The sequence below is a fragment of the Macaca nemestrina genome, chromosome 13 (genome assembly GCF_043159975.1).
Source record: "Macaca nemestrina isolate mMacNem1 chromosome 13, mMacNem.hap1, whole genome shotgun sequence".
NCBI classification, from domain to species: Eukaryota; Metazoa; Chordata; class Mammalia; order Primates; family Cercopithecidae; genus Macaca; species Macaca nemestrina.
In genome coordinates, this window is record NC_092137.1 from 11291216 (window position 1) to 11315517 (window position 24302).

The window sequence follows — 24302 nt, forward strand, 5'->3', positions numbered from 1 at the left end:
GGCGGACCCTGGCTGGGTGGTCCCGGGCGGATCCCGGGAGGGCGGAAGGCTTCGGCAGAGCTGTGCCGCCGAGGCTGAGCGGCCCTTTACCGCTGCCGCCGCCCCGGTGCCCAAACCCGTGGCGCTATGGAGGCGGCGCTGCTGGGGCTGTGCAACTGGAGCACGCTGGGCGTGTGCGCCGCGCTGAAGCTGCCGCAGATCTCCGCTGTACTAGCTGCGCGCAGCGCGCGGGGCCTCAGCCTTCCGAGTTTACTTCTGGAGCTGGCAGGGTAAGGCCGGGGGCGACCAGGGCTGCCTCCTTCCCCCTCACAGCTGCTGCCCCCTGGGAGCCAGGGAGAGCCTCGGCTCGAAGTAGGGCGGGGATGATCCTTGCACGCCGGCGTCGCAGCTGGGCGGCCGAGGGTGAACTAGGTAGCCTAGGGGCTCGGGGTGCTCTTCCCAGGGCCACCCGCCACCCGCTTACTTACATTGTTTCTCACCAAGTCCCGCGTGGCACGAATTGACTATGCACGCCCATTTTACAGATGAGGAAACAGACCCAGCGGAGGCAGCCCTCGGTGCGCTAGTGACAAAACCTGCTGGCCCTGAGCAAGGCCATTTGCACCTCGAGGCTGTCATATTCTTTGTCCCTAAACTCACCACGCACCCTCAGCCTCTTTTTCGGGCCTCGGTTTCCTCACCTGTGAAATAAGGGGTTGAACTAAGAATGGCTGAATCTCTTCTCTTCTCCCGGTGGTTGGTGGGGAACCTTTCCTGGTTATTTAATGAGATTCCTTGGGAGGGGGTCTTAAGACAATTGCATTTCTTATAGAAAGAAGTTTCCTTAGTCATCTATAAGGACGTTGGAGAGTCTCTGCAGTTGGGAAGGGGTGACGTAGAGGTCATTAAGTCCCTGATTCTGAGGCAGCTTCTAAGGCCTTCCTATTCAAAGTATTCATCGTGCCAGAGCACCAAACTTTTGGCGTATCATTTTTGAGCCCCAACAATGGGAAAACGCATACCTGAACCTAGTGATCTCGCCCGTTGCCCCTGGCCAGGCCAGGCCCTCCACTTTGCTCCCCGCCATCACCCAGTGGGGTCTGAAGGCTGATCCTCCACACAAGCCGTCCTGGAGCGCAAGGTGGGCGAGGTCGGGGGTGCGGGACACAGGATGGGAAGAAGCCAATGGGTGCGGGGGAGAAAGAGGAGACCTCAGATGTGGGAGGGTGAGGGACCCCACTCAGCCTCTGGACTCTGCGCCAGCCCTATGGAGCCCAGCCCTGGGCACAGTCATCCAGTGGGGGGCTTTGAGGGGAAATTTCTGGGAAAGCTTTGCAGTGGGAGGGGCTGTGACCTCTTCCAGGCTTGTGAGTGACTCTGCCCTGTGGGGTGTGGAGGGGGGTCCCAGGCTGGATGGCAGGGTTGAGGGGCAACCAGGGGAGGCAGGCAGCCTGTGTTTCAGGTTGGTGCCGCCGCCAGGCTGGGAGCAGAGAGGCTGGAGCGATGAGGCTGTGGCAGAGGACACAGGCTGGAAGTGGCTGCAGTGACCGCTCAGGTGGGAGAGGGGACAAGGGCATGAAAGCCAAGAGCAGGATTTGGCCTTGGCCCCTTGCTAGGTCTCCGAGCTGGGGAAGCTGAAGCTGGACCCATGATGGAAAAGAAGCCAGGCCGTCTGTAGAGTCCGTAGATTCCCTCCTGCCACCAGCCCCTAGGCCTGCATTTCCACCACCTTTGCACCGTTGCTTGAAAAACGCAAACCCTCAGAGATACGTAGGTGAGGGCTCATATTAAATCTGTCAGCTGTCACCTCTCCCAGCTTACCTTAGTCCCAGCTCGCCTTAGTGAAAGCCAGACCTCTGGCAGTGGAAGGATCTTCCTGGGCATGGGAGCCCAGGGGTTGGGTGCGGCAGTGGCTTGCTGCTGTCCCTGCTGGCCTGTCTGAGGGGCTTGCTGTTATCACTACAGGTAAAGGGGACTCTGTCAGGGCTGGTGCACCAGCTCTGCAGCCTCCAAGCCAGGGCCAGGGCCAGGCACACAGACTTCTGTACATGGGCACACAGACTTCTGTCAGGGCCCAGCTGCAGTGCCAGCCTCGCCTGGAAGACAGGCTGGAAGGGATCAAGGCTCTACCCTTGCTGAATTCCAGTAGATTTGATCTCCATACCGCCAGCTGTTTATTATCATGTGGCATTGCCTGAGCATTCCATGTGTTGACTCTATGCATTGTATAAATTATCATGAATCATAATCTCATTTAATCCTTACAGCAGCCTTAGGAGGTAGGTGTTGTTTTTGTCCCCAGACAATGAGAACCGGAGTTAGGGAGGTAAGGAGCCCAGGGCAGCAGCGGGCTGGGTAGCCCAGCAGGGTCCTGGCCCTCCCTTCTGCCTGCCTGCCTCCCTCATGCCCTTCCCAGCCTTGCCTGGGAGGCCCGCCTGGGGCTGGCCATGCTTGCCAGCTGGGCCCTGGGCCCCTGACCAGATCCAGCAGCAGCCAGAGTTAGAGCAGAAGGAACTCCAGGGCTGTCGCAGTCAGCCGTCTGGACGGCACGGGCCCTCTTTGGGTCTCCATTTCCCAGTTCTGAGAGCATTGAGTCAATTGGAGCATGAAGTGTGTCTTAATGACGCCAGAAAAGCCTTTTTAGTGTGGCTTGGTGTGAAGGGCAGGAGCCTCCGCCCAGGGACCTGCCTCTGCCGCCCAGGGGCATTCCTTGTAGCTGGGGCCTTCCCCCTCCCTGGTTCCCAACCTTGCTGCTTCTCAGCCTTGCTGGCGGCCTCCTGCCCTGCCTGCAGGGCTCTGCCTCCCTGCTCTCTGCAGCCAGGAGCCTCCTGGAACACAGGATCCATAGGACCTGCCCTGCCTGCAGCCTTCCGTGGACTGCGGCCCTCCCTCGATGAACCCTTAGGCTGTAGAACCTTGGCCTCTGGGTAGGATGCCTTTGGAGCCCACTAAGTGCTCCAGGTCACTTGTCCCCCAGCCTGGGTGGGGGTGTGTTTTGTTTAACCCTCTAGCAGGTGTTGAGGGAGAAAACTCCAACAGTTGCATGGAGCAGATGGGAATGGAGACGAAAAAAATGGGTCTGTGTCAGATGCCCGGCCAGCATGATTTTATGATGATGAGCATTGTAGCGATTTCTTATTAAAATGAACTTTAAAGGGCCAGGCATGGTGGTTCTCGCCTGTAATCCCAGCACTTTGGGAGGCCGAGATGGGCAGATCACCTGAGGTCAGGAGTTCAAGACCAGCCTTGCCAACATGGTGAAGCCCCGTCTCTACTAAAAACACAAAAATTAGCCAGGCGTGGTGGCGCACACCTGTACTCTAAGCTACTTGGGAGGCTGAGCAGGAGAACCGCTTGAACCCGGGAGGTGGAGGTTGCAGTGACTGAGATCGCGCCACCGCACTCCAGCCTAGGCGACAGAGCAAGACTCCATCTCAAAAAAAAAAAAAAAAAAGAAACATTAAAACTAAAGGAAAGACATTGCCCCCACCTCCCCAGGCTGCAGGGGCTGAGGGAGTTTGAGTCCCAGGGAAAGCAGGGAGTAGATGACAAAACCTGCAGGGGCAGCAACGGCTGCGTCCAGATCAGCCTCGGGAAATCCAGGCTCTTCATCTTGTATGTTCTTGTGTCTTTGGGCCTCCGTTTTCCTAAGTGGTCTGTGAGATGTGGAGGCCAGCATGGATGACCCCTGGAGGTGAGAACAGGCTCTGACATCCCCAGGTTCTCAGGCCTGGCCTGCGGACTGTGGCTGCGTCCCAGGGTCAGCACACCGTTAGTTCAATGGTGAAGACCCCCATAGCTTTTGTTCTTCAGCACTCAGCGGCTGGCTGTGGCCCCACAGAGGGGCTGGGGTGCAGCCTCCCGCTCTGCCAGCCGCTCTGGCTCCATCTCACAGGGGAACAGAGAGGGCTGCTCAGGAGGCTGGCAGGAGGAGAGTCCCTGCGGCAGGGCAGGGCTGGGCAGAGGCACCGCTTATCCCTGAAGCTGGGAGGTGGCCCAGCTGCCAAGCGCCCAGAGGGTCGGCAGGCAGCTGGGGGTGGGGACCCTCCTGGGCACGGTGGGGGCCTCCACTCGGGGACCAGGCCTGCGGGAGGCCCTCGTGCTCAGGGCGACGCTGGGACCTCCTCCGACTCCGCCCCCAGCTAAGTCGCGCACTGTGGGAAACAGGCTAGGGAGGCACAGCCTGTTTGTGAACCGGGCTTTTCCAGGATTCCTTCCCAGCTTAGGCGATCGGAGACCCTGGGGGATCCCTCCTGTGCATTGAAGTCCCGTGGTTCCTGCTCCCCTTTCTTCCCGACCTGAGTGGTCTGAACACACAGGTGAGAGGGAGGGAGCCACAAAGCTGGGTGTGGGACAAACAGCCCCAGGAGACCACGGGGATTCCGGTCCTGAGGGAGGAGACAGCTGGGTGTGAGGGGGAGGCAGGAAGCTCTGCCTTTTCTTCTGAGAAGGTGGGACCCTGGGGTCTTTGCAGCATCCTCACAGCTGGAATCTTAGTGAAACTGACGGTGGTTCTTTGTGCTTTTCCCCCACTGCCGTCTCAACCAGGCAGCTCTTCTGGAAGGCAACTGGACCATCCAGGTGCTGTTCTAACTCTTAAAACATGGCTACAGACCCCCATCCAGGGATGGCTGCAGCCCCTCGGATCCTTGTGCCTCTGCAGCTTCTCAGAGTGGAGGGCAGATGTGTGTAGCAGCTGAGGGGCAGCTGCTGGGGTCAGTGAGAGCCCAACGTGGCAGGCAGGCCAGCAAGCGTGGGCCCAGAAGGCCCAGTCTCATACTCCTGCTCAGGGATTTGCCTTCTGTAAAAATCTTTTGTAAGTGACCATCTCAAGGCACTTCATAGAGGTCATGGGTATTGCACTATGGCCCGGTGCCCAGTAAGTTCTGGATGCTCCAAAAATTGTACAGATGATTCAACTGAATTCCATCTATTTTGTTCTAAACCTTCGTCTTTAACACTGGGGTGTCCACACCACCACTGCGAGGATTCGGCAAACTGACCTGTGTTCCGGGTGCCTGCCAGGCCCGGACAGCTGCGTTTTGGGGCAGCCGCGTGGACATGTGCCCTCCTCTTTCCAGGTTCCTGGTGTTTCTCCGGTACCAGTGTTACTATGGGTATCCGCCGCTGACCTACCTGGAGTACCCCATCCTCATCGCACAAGGTAACAGCCCCTTCCCTGTCCGGCGGGCTGCTGCGGGTCTCCCCTCCCTCCCTCACTCATAGCCTCTCTCTTTCAGATGTCATCCTCCTGCTGTGTATCTTTCATTTTAACGGGAACGTGAAGCAGGCCACTCCTTACATCGCTGTGTATCCTTTCCGAATCTGAGCCAGAAGTGGGAACAGGGGTGTTATTTGCGAATAGTATGCATTGTGAAGCAGGCTTCTTTACCAGATGTGTATTTTTTGGTTAAAAAAGAAGAATCTCAAATATAAATGTGTCCACGTACACTAGAGATGCCCTTAGTACAGCCCCTGCTGCCCCTCCGAGACCAGCATGCCCTGGGTGGTGCCAGCAGGCCGAGTGGAAGGCAGATGGGTCGAGTCCACCCTTGCTAAGAGCGGCATCATCCAGCTGCATTAGTTCATCTGAGACATTTCTTCCTGCCCTGATAATGGTCCCCAAGGACTGGAAGCAATAATGAGAGTATCCGGCGCCTCTCAAGACGTTAGCTTAGAGGCTGAGCCTTGAGGTCTGAGCGGCAGTCGGTGGCTGAGGCTTGCAGTGGAAGCCTGGTCAGCTCAAAGATGTGTCCCCGCTCAGTGGCACTTCCTGTGAATGAGGGTGAGGCTTCACTTCAGCTCTCTTTGTAAAGACTCACTAGTTGAACGTCACACTCCTTAAAAAGCCAGGAGAGGCCGGGCGCGGTGGCTCACACCTATAATCCCAGCACTTTGGGAGGCCGAGGCAGGCGGATCATGAGGTCAGGAGATCGAGACCATCCTGGCTAACAAGGTGAAACCCTGTATCTACTAAAAATACAAAAAAATTAGCCGGGTGTGGTGGCGGGCACCTGTAGTCCCAACTACTCGGGAAGCTGAGGGCGGGAGAATGGTGTGAACCCGGGAGGCGGAGCTTGCAATGAGCCGAGATGGCACCACTGCACTCCAGCCTGGGTGACAGAGCAAGACTCCGTCTCAAAAAAAAAAAAAAAAAAAAAGCCAGGAGAGTGTTTTTTGTTGTTGTTTGTTTGTTTGTTTTGAGGCGGTCTTGCTCTGTGGCCCAGGCTGGATGACAGTGGTGGGATCAAAGCTCACTGCAGCCTTGACCTCCTTGGTCAAGCTTAATTGTCTTGATCAAGCGATCCTCCTGCCTCAGCCTCCCGAGTAGCTTGGACTATCGAAGCATGCCACCACACTCAGCTAATTTTTAAATTTTTTGTAGGTACGCGGGTCTCCCTATATTGCCCAAGCTATAAGATGTTTTAAGCTTTTTTTTAAGAGACAGGGTCTCACCGTGTCACCCAGGCTGGAGTGCAGTGGCTGGATTATAGCTCACTGCAGTCTTGAACTTCTGGGGCCAAGGAATTCTCCCGCCTCAGCCTCCTGAGTAGCTGGAACTACAGGTGCATGCTACCATGCCCAGCTAATTAAAAAATTTTTTTTTAGAGATTGGGTCCCAGTGTATTGCCCAGACTAGTCTTGAACTCCTGGACTCAAGCGACCTTTCCACCTTGGCTTTCCAAAGTGCTGGGATTACAGGCATGAGCCGCCACTCCTGGCCCAAGAAAGTGTTTTCAATGGCACTAGCTGTCAGCCTGTCCTGCCACATCTGTGAAATGTCCTGAGCTGTTTCTTCCCATGCCCTCTTCAGAGCAGAGGAAGGAGGGCAGAGCCAGGCCTGTGGCCCGAGTGACCTAAGCGCAGGCCATGAGAATGTGGGTGTGGAGTGGTGGGAAACAGCTGGCCTGGAGCCGGACAGGACAGGTCCCTGCCACCACAGTGGTGGCGTCAGCATACACCAGAAACTGCGCGTCCCCCATCTGTGACGTGGGATCATAATGCCTATGTTTTAGGGTTGTTGTGGAAGCTAGAAGTGCCAGAAACACAGTCAAGCAGAGTAAATGACAGGGCCGTTGTGGTGGTTTTACCAGCAGCGAGGCTCTGCAGCCTGTGTCGGTGGAGGGAGCTGGGTTCTGGCCGAGTCCTGACCCTCTGCTGTTTCCCCGAGTGGTAAGCTCTGCTGCCTCCGTTTCTCTCTGCAGAAAGAGGGACTGCACAGCTGGACTGTACCTCAACACTTCACAGTCAGTCCCAGCTGGTTAAAGTACTGGTAAATGGTACTTTGAAGATGAAAAGAGTTACGTGATTTACTTTTGAAATACAATGCAACAGCTTTGTGCAAATGGTGAGTCTGCAGATTAGAAAATTTGGGTGCTGGTGGCACTGGGAGATATCACATAGCTGGAGGCTGATGGCGAGTCCGTAGTATCAGCAAGATGCTTATAATCTCCTGTTGGACTTACAGAGAGCAAAAGAATAGGGTTACCATATTAAGGAATACTTTTAAATATTGCATGGGATATACTTCTACTGAAAATTATTGACCAGGTGCAGTGGCTCATGCCTGTAACCCCAGTGGGTTGCGTGGTCTAAGTGGCAGGATCTTTTGAGGTCAGGAGTTTGAGGCTAGCCTGGGCAACATAGTGGGATTCCCTAGTGCTCCAAAAAAAAAGAAAAAAAATGATTCAAGCATGGTGTCTCACACCAATAAATAACTCGGGAAAAGTTATTTATTTTCCACCTGAAATTCAAATTTAACTGGGTGTCCTGTACTTTAATTTGTGAAATCTGGCAACCCTACAAATAAATCATCTGTAGGATCTCAGGAGCTCCTACTATTGGTCAAATTTTATAAAATGTATATTCCGAATACACAGAATGAGGTGGGATAGAACAGAATTGGTTGGGGGAGGAGTCACAAAAATTAGCTTTCAAAATTGAGTTAGTGTTTTCAAAACAGGATTCTCTCCAGCCAGCTTCGAGCTACCTTCTGGTGTTGACCAGGCTGTGAGTATTTAGTTCCACTGACTTTTAGCACCGGGCATTGTTTCAGTATCTTCATTTAATTAATGTTTGAAATTATAAGAATAGCAGTCTCTTGAGTCGGTGCTACGTGCTTTTAGGCATTTGGGAGGTAGAGTAAGGAATGTTGAGTCCATTTTACAGATAAGCAAATCAAGGTAGAAAGATGGAAAGTGACTTTCCCAAGGCCACTCCAGAGACTCTTGGCGGTCCCCTTCCAGCCCTGGCCGCTGTCTCCTGGGTGCTTGTTCAGCTCCCAGCTGGCCTCTGTTCCTGTGGCGTTGCCGAGCTCAGTGCACACGCCTGACTCCCAGCATTGCCCACCCCTACTGTATCGTTTTTACAGTGGAGTTAGTGGGAAAGGTGGAAGTCAGTAAACAGAAGTTCACATCACACCGATTTTGCAGAGCATTCCTGCTTTATAATGTTGGACTTCTCCTTTAAGTGCTTAGCTTTTGACCATAAATCGGAGACGTCTGCATGGTCTGGAATTAAGTGGTCAGTGAAAACCACTAGGAATGTTCCCGGTCGTCGGGAGCAGTCCATGAGTGTGGGTGTCTTTGTATTTCTCTTCCGTAACCTGCTTTCGTTCTTTTGAACTCCCAGCAGGTGTTTACTTGCAACCCTTTTCATCCCTTCCAAATCTGGCAGATTCAGGTAGCATGTCCCCCTCTCCCACCCACCTGGCTTCCATGTGCAGCTCTCTGTGGTCTTGGTTTGTATATGTGAGATGGGAGGGTGGCGGGGATGTGGGCGACCCACTGCTGTGTCCCTTAACACTTGGTAAGATTGGTGTCTTCTTGGTTTGTCCTCGCCCTGCAGAAGTGGATCATAGACCTGGCCATGGTAAGTGTTGTGCTTGAAAAGAAAGTAGGAGGAATAAGCTACCTTGGAGAGAACTTGATAGATTTTATATATATATATATGTATGTAATTTTTTTTTTTTTTGAGATGGAGTTTCGCTCTTGTTGCCCAGGCTGGAATACAATGGCACAATCGGTTCACCACAACCTCTGCCTCCTGGGTTCAAGGGATTCTCCTGCCTCAACCTCCCCAGTAGCTGGGATTACAGGCATGTGCCACCATGCCCAGCTAATTTTTGTATTTTTAGTAGAGAAAGGGTTTCGCCATGTTGGCCAGGCTGGTCTCGAACTCCTGACCTCAGGTGATCCACACGCCTTGGCTTCCCAAAGTGCTGGGATTACAGGTTTGAGCCTAGGTGCCCGGCCACTAGCAGTTTTAGAATGAAGAATTGAGCATCAGTTAATGAGCTGCTTCTTAGGTTCATAATGGCATGTTGGCCTTGTCCTGGAGAAGGGCCGACTTATTTTCATACTTGGCTCAGGGCTGAAAATTTCCAAGGGCTTCTGAGGGTGGTTGAGGATGTGTTTGACCACAGACCTCTCCAAGGTGACAGAAGTGAACGAGAAAAGAAGGAGGAGAACTAACTGGTGGTCGCAGGGCACTGCCTGCCACACCTAGACTCATGAATTTCTTTCCCCTTTCCCCCAGCGTCTTGTCTGTGGACAAGATTCTCTGTTAAATTTCTGTTACATTTCAACCCTGTTTCTTTGGAGAACAAATAAGTAGGGTTGCCGTATTAAAAAAGAACTCTTTTTCAGTACAGGTATGTCCAAAATATTGCATGGGGCCAGGCGCGGTGGCTCACGCCTGTAATCTCAACACCTTGGGAGGCCGAGGTAGGCAGATCACCTGAGGTCAGCAGTTCGAGGCCAGCCTGGCCAACAGGCGAAACCCCATTCTCTACTAAAAGAAAACAAAAATTAGCCAGGCATGGTGGTGGGCACCTGTAATTCCAGCTACTTGGGAGACTGAGTCAGGAGAATTGCTTCAACCCCGGGAGGCAGAGCTTGCAGTGAGCTGAGATCATGCCACTGCATTCCAGCCTAGGTGACAGAGCGAGACTCCATCTCAAAAAACAAACAAACAAAATATTGCGTGGGACATACTTGTACTAAAACATTTGTTGTTGTTGATCTGAAATTTAAATTTAACTAGATGTCCTGTATTTTTTTTTTTTTGCCAAATCTCACAACCCTGTAAATGAGCCTTCCCTCTGTTGTCTCTGTTGTCTCTGTTGTCTCTGTTCTCTGTTGTCTCTGTTGTCTCTGTTGTCTCTGTTGTCTCTGTTGTCTCTGTTCTCTCTGTTGTCTCTGTTCTCTCTTCTCTCTGTCTCTGTTCTCTCTGTTGTCTCTGTTCTCTCTGTTGTCTCTGTTCTCTCTGTTCTCTCTGTTCTCTCTGTTCTCTCTGTTGTCTCTGTTCTCAGTAGCTCCTACTACTGATTGAGTTGGGGTGGTTCTAGTTTGGGGGTGATTAGCTCCCATACAGCAGCTGTGAGCCTTCACCCCTCAGGAAACATCCTTCCAGCAATGTTGAGATATAGGCTTGTCAAGAACGGCTGGGTGCAGTGGCTCACGCCTGTAATCCCAGCGCTTTGGGAGGCCGAGGCGTGTGGATCACTTGAGGTCAGCAGTTCGAGACCAGCCTGGCCAAAATGGCGAAACCCCATCTCTACTAAAAATACAAAAATTAGCGGGGCGTGGTGGCGCGTGCCTGTAATCCCAGCTACTCCGGAGGCTGAGGCAGGAGAATCGCTTGAACCTGCGAGGTGGAGGTTGCAGTGAGCCATGATCAAACCGTTGCACTCCAGCCTGGGCAACAGAGCGAGACTCTGTTTCAAAAACAAAACAAAACAAAACAAAAGAATCACGTTCAGGGGTCAAAGACAGCAACAGCTTTTTGGTGTTTCTTCTGTACCCTTAGCAGTAGTCGTCTAGTCTAACCACACATTGATGATGTAACATTTCATGAAATGTAATTTTGATTCTTTCCTTTATCATGCGAGGGCTGAACACCAGGCTCCGTGCTGTGTCTGCCCATAGCCCTCCTTCACTGACTCAATGAGTGTTCCTCATGCACCTGCTCTGAGGTGCCAGGGCCCGGGGCACAAGGTGGCCCAGATCTGAGAGTCATGGAGAGTCCCAGTGCAGGAGAACCCGCAGGGCCTTCAGAGCTCACACATGGTAGCGAAACTCCAGAATCCTAGAGAGGAGCGGATGCTGCTTGAATCAGTGGAAAACCTCCATTGTAGAATGTTCTGTTTTTTGGCTTTCAAATGCAGGTACCCAAGATCGTTCCCCCAGAAGTCCTAAACTGTGCTTTCATGGTTAAATTGATAATTCATATACTCATGGTTTATTCACAAGAAAATGATTAAAGTACTTAAAAATGATCCCCATAACAGCTAAGCATCCCTTCTCCTTTCCAATCCTGTTCCTAGACTAGACTGTTTTACAGAAAAATTTCATAGTCTCCAATTGAATTGATGTGATAAGACATTCCGGGGCTCGGTTAGGGCCCAAACCAACACTGTTTCAGAATTGTAAAGATGGCTTTGTTCCTGAAAGATGAATCTGGTAGAATATCTAGCAGGCAAGCTTGTGTTTAGCACGAGTGTGTCGTAATGTGGTCTGGGGCCCTGATGTGTGTGAACAAAGCCAGCTTCCCCAGCTCTTCCCATCCCGCACCGACTCCTTGCCACCCCGCCGAGCCTGTGGTCTGGCTAGTTCTCTGGTGCGAGCCCTCCCCTGCAGCCCTCCCTCCTCTGCTCTGTCCAGGTCTCCTGATTGTACAAGAGCCCCCTCTCCTCACAGGCCTTCCTGCCTGGGGTCAGCCAACCTCCAAGCCATCCGCACCTAGCTCCCAGGGTGACTTTAATCCTGCCACAGGCCTGACCACAGGTCCTTGGTCAACTCCTCTGCCCAAGAGCACTTCCTACGGTTCCCTTCTCCATAATTCCTTTTTTTTTTTTTCTTTTGATACAGAGTCTCACCCTGTTGCCCAAGCTAGAGTGCAGTGGTGTGATCTCGGCTCACTGCAACCTCTGCCTTCTGGGTTCAAATGATTCTTGTGCCTGAGCCTCCTGAGTGTTTTGTTTCAATTTAATTTAATGTAACTTAATTTAGGAGAGCTAAGTAATTAAACATGAGGCCAAAGTACATAAGAAAGTGGCAGTCTTTTATTGCAAATATGCACACACTCTTGGGCGAAGTTCTCAGGTCCTCAGCTGTGGGGGGCCAGGGAGGTCGTGCCGGCGCTCTCGGGTGATGTTCTCCGGTCCACAAATGCGGGGGCTGAAGAAGTCACACTGGCTCCTGCCGGCAGCGGACTTTTATGCATTGGTACTGGAAGGGGGAGGGCAGTGGGCAGGATAAGGGCGTGATAGGGGCGTCTCCGTAGGCGTGGCCGGGTAAGTTTCGATCTCTTTGGATTGACATCACCTGGCGCATGCTCGGTTGATCTGCATCTTCCCGCGCGCGGGAAAGTTGGTGAGGAAGAACCCGGAAGCAACATGGATTATGCCTTCTTGTTCACCTTCCTCCATCTTGTCCTTTCTCCTTCACCCAAACACTGAGTAGCTGGGACCACAGGCACATGCAACCATGGCTGGCTAATTTTTGTATTTTTTGTAGAGATGGGGTTTCACCATGTTGGTCAGGCTGGTCTTGAACTCCTGGCCTCAAGTGATCCTCCCGCTTTGGCCTCCCGAAGTGTTGGGATTACAGGCTTGAGCCACTGCACCTGGCCTCCCTTCTCCATAATTCTTCCTTGTCCAAGTAACCCTTTCTGTCCTCCCAAGTCACGCTGGGTGCACTTTTATCATCACGTTTGCCAAACTGCATTATTATTAAGGATTTATTCCCTCAGCAAGGATTTGTTGAGTGCCGGCCAGGTGCCAGCACTGTCACAGGTCCTGGGGACCCAGCAGGAAACAGACTGAGTGTTCCCCGTGAGCTTTCCTTCTGGGGAGACAGAAGGTCAACAAGCTGCTCTTGTCAAGGCCAGCGGCTTTCATTCATGCCAGAGCCCGTGACCAGTTCTCATTCCTCTTCTTCATATCTCGGTAGCTTTTGACGCCATCGATCAGGACTCCTGAAGGGGTGGCCTGCCTCTTCACACCTGTGGGCATTTCTCATTAGGTGGAACAAGAGACTTGAGAAAAGAAATGAGACACAGACAAAGTATAGAGAAAGAAAAAGTGGACCCAGGGGACCAGCGCTCAGCATACAGAGGACCCGCACCGGCACTGGTCTCTCAGTTCCCTCAGTATTTATTGATCATTATCTTTACTATCTTAGAAAAAGGGAAGTGGCAGGATAATAGGATCATTGTAGGGAGAAGGTCAGCAGTAAGACATATGAATAAAGATCTCTGTGACATGAATAAGTTTAAGGAAAAGTGCTGTGCTTGATATGCATATGCAAACATCTCCATAAACCTTTTTAGTGCATAAAGAGCAGCATTGCCCCTAGCAAGTCCCACCTTCAGCCCTAAGGCGGTTTTCTCCTTTCTCAGTAAACAGAACATGCAATCGGGTTTTACACCGAGATGTTCCATTGCCCAGGGACGGGCAGGGGACAGATGCTTTTCTCTATCTCAACTGCCAAGAGGCCTTCTTTCCTCTTACACTAGTCCTCCTCAGCACAGACCCTTCACAGGTGTCAGGCTAGGGGACGATCAGGTCTTTGCCTTCCCACAAGGCCATATTTCAGACCATCACATGGGGAGAAACCTTGGACAATACCTAGCTTTCCTAGGCAGAGGTCCCTGCGACCTTCCGACCTTCCGCAGTGTATGTGTCCCTGGGTACTTGAGATTAAGAGAATAGTGATGACTTTTCACAAGCAAGCTGCCTTCAGGCACTTGTTTAACAAAGCACATCCTGCACAGCCCAAAATCCGTTAAACCTTGAGTCACAACAGCACAAGTCTCTTGCAAGGACAAGTTTGGGGGTAGGGTCACAGATTAACAGCATCTCAAATACAGAACAAAATGGAGTCTCTTATGTCTACTTCTTTCTATATAGACACAGTAACAGTCTGATCTCTCTTTTCCCCACAGACTCCTTCTTGAATCGCTTTGCCCACCTGGCTTCCAGGACGCCTTGCTCTCCAGTGTCCCTTCCCCTTGATCCTTTCTGTGTCCTTACTGATTCCTCCTCAGTTCCCTGATTCCAGTGTTTCCAGGGCTCCAACACACACCTCACAGCCAACCACTGGCTACCCTTGCCTGACAGTGAGCCTCTCCAACCTTGTGTGTCCAGAACTGGGTTTCTGATCTCCCACCCTGCCCCCTCCCTCCTTCATCTTAATCTGTCTCAATTAATGGCAACTCCATTCTTCCACTGCAAAGGCCAGAAACACTGGAGTTTAGAATCACCCTGGATTCCTGGATTTCTCTTTTTCTTTTTTTTTCTTCTCTTTCTTTCTTCCTTTCTTTCCTTTCTTTTCTTTCCTTTTTTTTTTTTGAGACAGAGTCTTGCTCTGTCACCAGGCTGGAGTGCAGTGGCATGATCTCAGCTCACTGCAACCTCCACCTCCCAGATTCAAGTGATTCTCCTGCCTCAGCCTCCCGAGTAGCTGGGACTACAGGTGCATGCCACCATGCCCAGCTAATTTTTGCATTTTTAGTAGAGACGGGGTTTCACCATGTTGACCAGGATGTCTCGATCTCTTGACCTCGTGATCCACCTGCCTCAGCCTCCCAGAGTACTGGGATTATAGGCGTGAGCCACCGTGCCCAGCCAGATTTCTCTTTTTCTCACATCCTATTACCACTCCCTCAGCAAATCCTATTGGCTTTGCCTTGGAAATATATCCGGAACCTGAACACTTCTCACCTCATCTGTTTCTACTGCCCTCCTACAAACCCAGGTGACTGCACTAGCCTAACTGGTCTCCCAGGTGTCACCTCATCTCCCTTCGGCCTACACTCAACCCGGAGACGGGAGTTTCAGCTGCTGAAGAGACTGGTGCTGGCAGGGCTGGTGGTGGTCAGCATGGAGGATGCTGTGCAGAGCAGCAGGCTGATGTGTGAGGATCACTTCCTCACCGTGTAGCAGAGGCCTGAGTGCACACAGACTAGCAGAATAGCCAGCAATTCAGGGCTGAAGCGCCACAGCTTGCTGCTGGAGTTCACGTTCGTCAGTTCAGAACAGCATAGTTTTCCCCAAGCTCTAAAGCACAGTATCTCAGTACTTCTTTTTTCCTTTTTTTTTTTTTTTGAGACGGAGTCTCACTCTGTTGCCAGGGCTGGAGTGCAGTGATGAGATCTCAGCTCACTGCAGCCTCTGCCTCCCGGGTTCAAGCGATTCTCCTGCCTCAGCCTTCCGAGTAGCTGGGGTTACACGCGCCCGCCACTACACCCAGCTAATTTTTTTCTGTTTTTGGTAGAGACGGGGTTTCACCATGTTGGCCAGGCTAGTCTCAAACTCCTGACCTTGTGATTTGTCCGCCTCAGCCTCCCAAAGTGCTGAGATTACAGGCCTGAGCCACCGCACCTGGCCCCTCAGTACTTAGTTCTTATTGGAGGTGTGGATAGATGAACCTCTGTGGCCATCCATTGATTCTTTCTCATTCCCAACTTCAAACTAGCCCTGGCCATTAGTTACCCACTGCATGGTGGAATCTGTGAGTTATAAATAAATGTCTTAAGCTGGGCGTGGTGGCTCACGCCTGTAATCCCAACATATTGGGGGGCCGAGGCAGGCGGATCATCTGAGGTCAGGAGTTTGAGACCAGCCTGGCCAACATGGCAAAACCCCATTTCTACTAAAAATACAAAAATTAACCAGGCGTGGTGGCGCGTGCCTGTACTCCCAGCTACTCGAGAGGCTGAGACAGGAGAATTTTTTGAACCTGGGAGGCGGGGGTTGCAGTGAACCAAGATTGTGCCACTGCACTCCAGCTTGGGCGACAGAGTGAGACTCTGTCTTAACTAACGAACAAAATAAATAAATGTCTCACTATTGCATTCTTTTTCACCAAAGTTAGGTTTCAACTTTGTACAAATCCATTATTTTGACTTGAAAATTTGGCTTCAAAAGTGCTTTGAGTATCTGGTGCTCTTTTGTTTTTGCATTTTTTTTTTTTTTTGAGACGGAGTCTCACTCCATTGTCCAGGCTGGAGTGCAGTGGCACGATCTCAGCTCACTGTGAGCTTCGCCTCCTGGGTTCACGCCATTTTCCTGCCTCAGCCTCCCAAGTAGCTGGGACTACAGGCGCCCACCAACACGCCCAGCTAATTTTTTGTATTTTTAGTAGAGATGGGGTTTCACCGTGTTAGCCAGGATGGTCTCGATCTCCTGCCCTCGTGATCCGCCCGCCTCGGCCTCCCAAAGTGCTGGGATTACAGGTGTGAGCCACCGTGCCCAGGCCTCTTTTGCTTTTTTAACAAACAGACTCGTGACTTTCTCACATTTTATCTGCAAACAGAATCTATGTACTTTCATCAGCGCGGCCAGTAAGTTTGCACAGCTCCAGTGTCTATGGAAGACGAGAGACTCGGGAACTGTGAGCGCGCTGACTTGGAGCCTCTCTTCCTATACCTGTGCAAGTAAGGACCGGACTCAGACGGTGGGGAGGCCTTTGGTAGCACCAAGTGTCTACCTAGTAGGGTGTTAAGTTGGTGTTGAAGTAACATGGTCCCTGGCGCTTTACTGCTTTACAAATAGCTGTTCAGCTAGAACCTCCTAAGTGTATCCATGTTTACAAAGATGATTTAATGCAAAGTGTTCTCCATTTTCTGTAAGATCTAAGTTGCCAAGAAAAAAAAAATGAAAGCGTATTTTTCTCCAAAAATCTGGCCTGATATTAGTTCTCTCTTCTTTGAAAGGATGAAGAGGTTGATTATATTGAATGCACTAATTTATCTTAAAAATTTGAATATAACAGGTTTTAAAAGATGAACAGTGGCTTTTGAGAATGAATAAAATGTGTTGTAATGGAGATTTTCAGCAGCCACATTGTTTGGTCTTAACTTTAAAATGTTCACTGTTTATCTGGATTCTTACAAAAACTACCTAAAATACATATATGGTATATATAGGTAGAAACATTTTTATAATTCAGAGCTGTCACATTAGTTGGATTTCTAGTTTTAGATATTTTAAGTAGATTTCATCACGGTTCTTCTGCATCTTAAAGGGCCAATGTCTCCATCCATGACTGCTGGTCTTTATATTCAACAAGTTGCTTGTCTTAATTATGTCTTAAAATCAAGATTTTCTTTCTTTGACAGGGTCTCGCTCTCTCACAGGCTGGAGTGCAGTGATGTGATCTTCACTCACTGCAGGTTTCCAAGTAGCTGGGAGTACGGGCACACACCACCACACCTGGCTAATTATTATTATTATTTTGAGACAGTCTTGCTCTGTCACCCAGGCTGGAGTGCAGTGGTGCAATCTTGGCTCACTGCAACCTCTGCCTCCAAGGCAAGCGATTCTCCTGCCTCAGCCTCCCGAGTAGCTGGGATTACAGGCACATGCCACCATGCCTGGCTAATTGTATTTTTAGTAGAGACAGATTTTCACCATGTTGGCTAGGCTGGTTTTGAACTCCTGACCTCAAGTGATCCACCCGCCTTGGCCTCCCAAAGTGCTAGGATTACAGGTGTGAGCCACCGCCCCCAGCCAATTTTTTGTAGAGACGGGTCTCACTATGTTGCCAAGGCTGGTCTCAGACTACTGGGCTCAAGTGTTCATCTCACCTCAGCCTCCCAAAGTGTTGGGGTTACAGGTGTGAGCCACTGTACCTGGCCCTGTATGTTTTCTTACAGGTGTGAGCCACTGTACCTGGCCCTGTATGTTTTCTTTGGAGAAATGTCTATTCAGATCCTTTGCCCATTTTTTAATTGGGTCTTTTGAGTTTCTTACATATTTTGGTCATTAACCCTTGTCAGATGTGTGGTTATTAACAGCCTTTTAAAAAGTTTGAGAGTCCTTTGGTGGCTGCCTCCCTAACTGAAGTCTTCTACTTACATGATTTATTTTATTTAAATGATGATTTAATCAACAGCTATTTATGTGGTGTCTGTGTGTAAAGCCTTGGTTTATCAAATGTGTCAACAAAACATTTTATAGGATTTGGCCTCTGCCTTTCAGGGGCTTGCAGTTTAGTTGGAAGATAAGACAAAAAAACTACTATGTCAGTATGTGCTACATGCAGAATGTGTTAGCAGAGAGGGCTTTTGATGGGCTGGTATTGGGCTAGGAAAGGCATGCCTTGAGCTGCAGGCCGTGGTCTTCTCTAACTCCCAAGTCATGCCGCTCTCTGCTCTCGTGTGTCGGTTTAAACTGTTACTCCAGTTTCCTGAATGTTTACTAAGTAAAGGGCTATAGCACACAAATGAACTAAACAAAATAGTTCTAGTTAAACCCTTGGAAAAATCTTCCCCTTTTCTGGGCCTCAGTCTCCTTATCTATAAAATGCAAGGATAGAAATCAGTGCTTTGAAAACCTTTATTGTTTGTTTTTTGAGATGGAGTTTTGCTCTTTCGCTTAGGCTGGAGTGTGGTGGCACAATCTCAGCTCACTGCAACCTCCGCCTTCCCGTTTCAAGCAGTTCTCCTGCCTCAGCCTCCCAAGTAGCTGGGATTACAGGCGCCAGCCACCACACCCGGCTAATTTTTGTATTTTTAGTGGAGACAGGGGTTTCACCATGTTGGCCAGGCTGGTCTCGAACTCCTGACCTCATGATCCACCTGCCTCAGCCTCCCAAAGTGCTGGGATTACAGACGCGAGACACTGCGCCTGGCCAAAACATTGTTTTTAATTAGTGGGAGCCTTTCTTTAAATAAAACTACCCAGAGGCTCAATTTGTAACTGAGAATTATTAAGAGTTGCTTTTGGAGGGTTGGGGGTTGCGGGTGAGCACAGAAGACAGTGGAAGGGAGCGCAGTCTTTCTGAGTTTCCGCGGGCAGCGCTTGAGTACCTTCTAGGTACCCTCCCTTATGAGTAGTTTCAAAACCATTGGGGTAGGATGCATGGCTGGTTTTTGTTTTTGTTTTTGAGATGGAGTCTGGCTCTGTCGCCCTGGCTGGAGTGCATTGGCGTGATCTCAGCTCACTGCAACCTTCTCCTCCTAGGTTCAAGTGATTCTCCTGCCTCAGCCTCCTGAGTAGCTGGGATTACAGGTGCCCGTCACTACACCTGGCTAATTTTTGTATTTTTAGTAGAGACAGCGTTTTGCCATGTTGGCCCGGCTGGTCTCGAACTCCTGACCTCAGGTGATCTGGCATGGCTAGTTTTTATGTAATTACGAAACACAGCACTATTTGGTTTTCTGTACTAGCAAACTCTATCAAGAATAGTTAATATATATAGGTAAAAAAAATAAAAATAATTAAGAAATAATGGTTAATATATATTGGGATATTAAAAGGGAAAGACATTATTAGCTAAACCCCAAAATGTCTGAGAGGCAAGTTACTTATTGATGCAAGTTTTCTTTTACAGCAAGAATCATCACAACCTTAATGACCACCAATGATTTTACAAGTAAGCAAAATATATTCTCACTTCCTTTTTGAGTTTTGTGCTATTTGTGCCTCCTTCATTTGTAAACTGTCTTAGGGCTTAATGGATGGACTTGGCTCTATTGGATTACAGATTTAGAAGATGGCAACAATGTATTCCTACTCTTCTTGGTAACCATTTTTATTATTAAGCCTCTCCTTCTTATAGTCCAGGGGATAGAATATGCACAAGATAATAGATTCCTATCTCCATGGAACTTCCACTTAAGCAGTGGAATTGGACATGAGGTAATCACACAATTCCCTATTGAATTCTAATGGGACATGGTTTGGAAGAGTAGGGCAGGATGAGCATCTAAGGAGAACCTGGCCTAGTTTGCAGGAGCTGGGCAGATTAATTTGAAGAAGAGCGATCGTGAGGAAGAGTAGAGGTTTAGCCAGAGGAAAGGGTGCTGGGGGAAGCCAGACTCCTAACAAGGAGCAGCATGTGAAGGTCATGAGTGAAGGACAAAGGGCTAGAGTGCGGAGAGCAGGGGGACAGTGACAAGCGGGTGAGTTTCAGGAGAGGAAGGGCGCGAGGCTGGCAGTGGCCCAAGTATCCAGGGCCGACAAGAACTGCCCACAAACAGTAGGAAGCCTCTGGAGGCTTTGAAGCAGGGAAGTGGTGTCACCAATGGACTATGTTCTTGTTCTGTTTCTTTAAAAGAAAAAGCTGTAATGGAAGAGGAAGTACTTTGGTTAACCACAAAATAATTTAGTAATTCCTTAGGCTGTTTTCAACTCCCAAATCAAGCATATATTATACATCTTTGGAAAATGATTAGAACAGATGGGTGTCACCTGTGAAGATCAGACAATGTCCCCAGCATGGAGCCCTTTTAAATGAGCTAATTATTATTTGAGAAATAGTGCTTCAGAACAGAGACATGTTTGTTAGTCTCTTCCTGGAGGTTATACCTTTGCTCGAATACTTTTTGTCAGTTCTGATGGTAGGACTAAAATTGTTCTGGTCAAAGAATAAACTTTGATCAAGTGGGAAATGGGAAGGAAGACAGGCTTGGGGCTTTCTACAGGACTTGAATTCTCAGCATGGAAAGGAGAGTCAAACCACAAGTAAACAACAAAACCTATACATTAGAAATTAAGTTTAAAAGATCAAGATTGTTCTAATTGTGACTTATTTCTTATCTATGACAGCTATTCTTGAAAGCGATCAGTGTATCTGGGAATAACTTTTTTTGTTTTGAGATGGATTCTTACTCTGTCACCCAGGCTGGAGTGCAGTGGCGTGATCTTGGCTCACTGCAACCTCTGCCTCCCACGTTCAAGCAGTTCTCCTGCCAGAGTAGCTGGGATTACAGGCATGCGCTACTATGCCTGGCTAATTTTTGTATTTCTAGTAGAGACGGGGTTTCACCATGTTGGCCAGGCTGGTCTCGAACTCCTGACCTCAGGTGATCCACCCGCCTCCGTCTCCCAAAGTGCTGGGTTTACAGGCGTGCGCACCGCACCCAGACTGGGAATAACTTTTTAAAAACAGTGTAGCTAAAATCTTACATGTGTTTTACAAACACAAAGATATCTTAAATCTCATTACACCTATTTATCAGGAGTTTTATCTGTACCTTACAATAGAAGTGAAGTCACTGTTAAAGTTATGTATGTGTATTTTTATTTTTCCATAAAGAGACACATTTTCATGCTTACTTGAATATAAAACATGCCTTGTTATGTGGGCCAGTTTTTCAGGATGATCTTAACAGAATATGTTAAACCACCCTTGCTTAACATGGAATGTTCTGACACAGCAGCACCCTCAGGACTTCAGATGAATAAAGGGATTATAAAGGGATTTTTAAAAGTTATAACCCTTCTTAGGCCAGGTGTGGTGGCTCATGCCTGTAATCCCAGCACTTTGGGAGGCCAAGGTGGGCAGATCACTTGAGGTCAGGAGTTTGAGACCAACCTGGCCAACATGGTGAGACCCCATCTCTACTAAAAATACAAAAAATAGCCAGACGTGGTGGCGGGCGCTTGTCATCCCAGCTTCCTGAGGACTGAGGCTGGAGAATCACTTGAACCCAGAAGGTGGAGGTTGCAGTGAGCCGAGACAGGCCACTGAACCCCAGCCTGGGTGACAGAGCGAGACTGTCTCCAAAAAAAAAAGAAAAAAAAAGTTACAACCCTTCTTAGCCAGAGCCACATTACTATCAATTGAGCACTTAAGATGATAAATTACGGCCGGGTGCGGTGCCTCAAGCCTGTAATCCCAGCACTTTGGGAGGCCGAGACGGGCGGATCACGAGGTCAGGAGATCGAGACCATCCTGGCTAACACGGTGAAACCCCGTCTCTACCAAAAAATACAAAAAACTAGCCGGGCGAGGTGGCGGGCGCCTGTAGTCCCAGCTACTTGGGAGGCTGAGGCAGGAGAACGGTAAACCCGAAAGGCGGAGCTTGCAGTGAGCTGAGATCCGGCCACTGCACTCCAGTTTGGGCGACAAAGCAAGACTCCGTCTCAAAAAAAAAAAAAAAAAAAAAAAAAAAGATGATAAATTACTATTTATGAATTCGGGCCAAGGGGCCGAAAGTAGTTATTATGATAGGAAGATCATTTCCCCAGAAATACCTGGAACCAAAATTGTTCATTTTGGTGGTTGGGGGTGAAGCTTTATTTAGGCTTACACTTTGAGCAGGAGGTGGTTTTGCTCTATATTGTGAAGACGGTTTTTAATACACCTTTTTTTTTTTTTTTCCCAGTTCTTACACGTTTTGTGATCATGCTGGCTTTAAATATATGGGTAACCGTGACAGTACTTCGCTACCGGAAGACAGCTATAAAGGCTGAATGATGGATACATTATTCCTTCACACAGTGGATTTTGAGTAACTGAACCAAAGGAAAAAGAAGCTCTTTGCTAAATTAATAAATTTAGTAAATTTCATAAATTTTATACATTTAGTAAATCAGTTTATAATCTTTGAAGCCAAAGGCTTCTTTAGACTTAAAGAGCCACTTAAACACTTGTTTGAAAATACCAATTTCCCTCCTTCGTTAGGTTACGGTAGCGCTCAGACGTCTGCAGTGCAGAGAAGGCCAGTGACTGTTGGAAGTCATCCACAAAGCCCATTTTGAGGCCATTTTGACCCTTACTCTTAAGATCTATATGAAGAACTACATCGATTTGTTGGCTTTCAGAATCTTTTAGGAAATAAATCCTCTCCATGACAAAAATGAACATGAACGGAGTGGCATTTTGTTCCAAGTCAGAGGTGGACACCTATAATAAATGACTAGGGTTCACTTTCTGGGACTAATGTTTAATTGTAACATAGATACAACAGGGTGGCCTTGTTTTATATAATACAGTATTACACCTGCACGTGCTCTAGCAAGGATACCAAGGCAAGCACACATGTAACTGGCTTGAGTTTGTATCAAAATAGTCCTTCAACTTCGCACTGTGCCTTAAGTAATTCCTAACAAAAGGTACTAGGATTAGCTGCAATCTCTTCTTTCGATGAGGAAATCCCAGTAAGCTTTCTGCTTCAAGGACAATGCTGCCATTGTTTAAAGGGCCACAACTATATAATTACCACTGCTGGAATCTGGTACAAAATACGTTTTGTCTACTGAAAACATACACAGTAAAGGGTGTTAGGTAGGTTCTGTCCAGTTCTTAGGGATTTTTTTCACATTATAGTATTTTTACCCTAAATATGATGTTAAGATTATTATATACTGTATTTTCTTCTAAATTAACCCTAATGTTTAAAAACTCACTTTCCCCCTTTAATTGAAGGCATTGTTTTGTTATATGCAGTAATGATGTTTACCAGAGATTATTGTTTCCTATGCAAAATAAATTTTCGTATTTTGAATTCTGCTGAGTCTTAAAATTGTCAATCATTAATATGACTATTTTATGTAAGGTATAGTTTTTAAATAAACTAGTTAATCCTTTTAGAACTACTGCTTGGGACCAACAGGAAGAGGAACATGGTATCTAAAAACAATTATTCATTCTGTAGTTGTTAAAATTACAGATATCATATTTTTAAACATCCAAGTTAATCTTTTTTCATTTGCTGTTATAATCTGACCATTAGCATCAATACAAATTACATGATTTTTATTCCAACAAATGTTTTATTTAGATAGCATTAGTACTTTATCATTGCTTAAAGCAACTCCTTTAAAAGCATACTTAACTTATGTGACGAGGTCTCTGTTTTTCCCCTTGTCAGGCAACAAACACTGGAGCCATTTCAGACATTCTACACACATTATCATACTTAATCTGGCAGTGATCCTGTAAAGTAGACACAATCTCCATTTTACAGATGAAAACACTGAGGCTCAGAGTGAATAACCTGCCCAAGATCATATAGCAAATAACTGCCCTAGAAAACACTTTCTCAGCACACTATTTCCTGACAAAACAGACATCCTGCCTCTTTTCCTTATCCTCACCAATTCAAATGAGTTTGTTATATTTGTGTGCATCTTAAAACACCCAAATCAAATCAGAGATAGGCTCCTGGTTGAGATTTGGTATTCCTCCATGAATTAAATCATAGGGCAGAAGAATCACAAGTCTACAGCCTTAGTTATAAGACTGACTTACTATCCTCATCCCACTGTTTATACCCATCTTATAGAGAGAGCAAATGTTTTGGGTAAACTTTAGAAAGTTGCTGTATTCTAGGACTATTTCACAGGAGAAGTATGAAAATGCTTATGTCTCCATTTTATTTTTTTTTTATAAAAAGCAGGCATGAAATACAATTACATTACTACAAAGATGCAACAAAACTTTAAAAAAGGGGTGCAATTTTTGTTCAGAGGGGACAGCTGATCAAATATTTATGATTTTCTAAACCATGCAGTTCATTACTTACTACAATTTCAAACAAAACTCATTATTACGGGGATGGGAGTCAGGAAGAGGCCCCCCCAAGCA

At 48.3% G+C, this 24302-nt stretch overlaps 1 protein-coding gene across 3 annotated transcripts; it reads left to right on the forward strand.

The window, feature by feature from the left end:
• Positions 1–23220, forward strand: SLC66A3 (solute carrier family 66 member 3). Of its 3 annotated transcripts, XM_011749367.2 has the most exons (7): positions 11–269; positions 5061–5143; positions 5220–5289; positions 8793–8850; positions 16299–16419; positions 19320–19361; positions 22099–23220. In XM_011749367.2, exons 1-7 carry the CDS (start codon positions 127–129, stop codon positions 22188–22190), a joined length of 609 nt encoding a protein of 202 aa, XP_011747669.1. In that variant the 5' UTR covers positions 11–126; the 3' UTR covers positions 22191–23220. The 3 variants fall into 3 exon arrangements, with proteins under 3 accessions (XP_070932334.1, XP_011747670.1, XP_011747669.1); XM_011749368.2 differs by lacking the exon at positions 16299–16419 and having other exon boundaries at positions 4–269; XM_071076233.1 differs by lacking the exons at positions 16299–16419; positions 19320–19361; positions 22099–23220 and adding an exon at positions 11850–16256 and having other exon boundaries at positions 1–269.
• Positions 23221–24302: the final 1082 nt, after the last annotated feature.

Coding starts and splice junctions, on each gene's coding strand:
- SLC66A3 (XM_011749367.2), top strand. CDS start 127: ATGGAGGCGGCGCTGCTGGGGCTGTGCAACTGGAGCACGCTGGGCGTG. Junction 5,290..8,792: donor GCCACTCCTTACATCGCTGT/GTATCCTTTCCG, acceptor ACACTTGGTAAG/ATTGGTGTCTTCTTGGTTTG. Junction 16,420..19,319: donor CTCTTCCTATACCTGTGCAA/GTAAGGACCGGA, acceptor TTTCTTTTACAG/CAAGAATCATCACAACCTTA.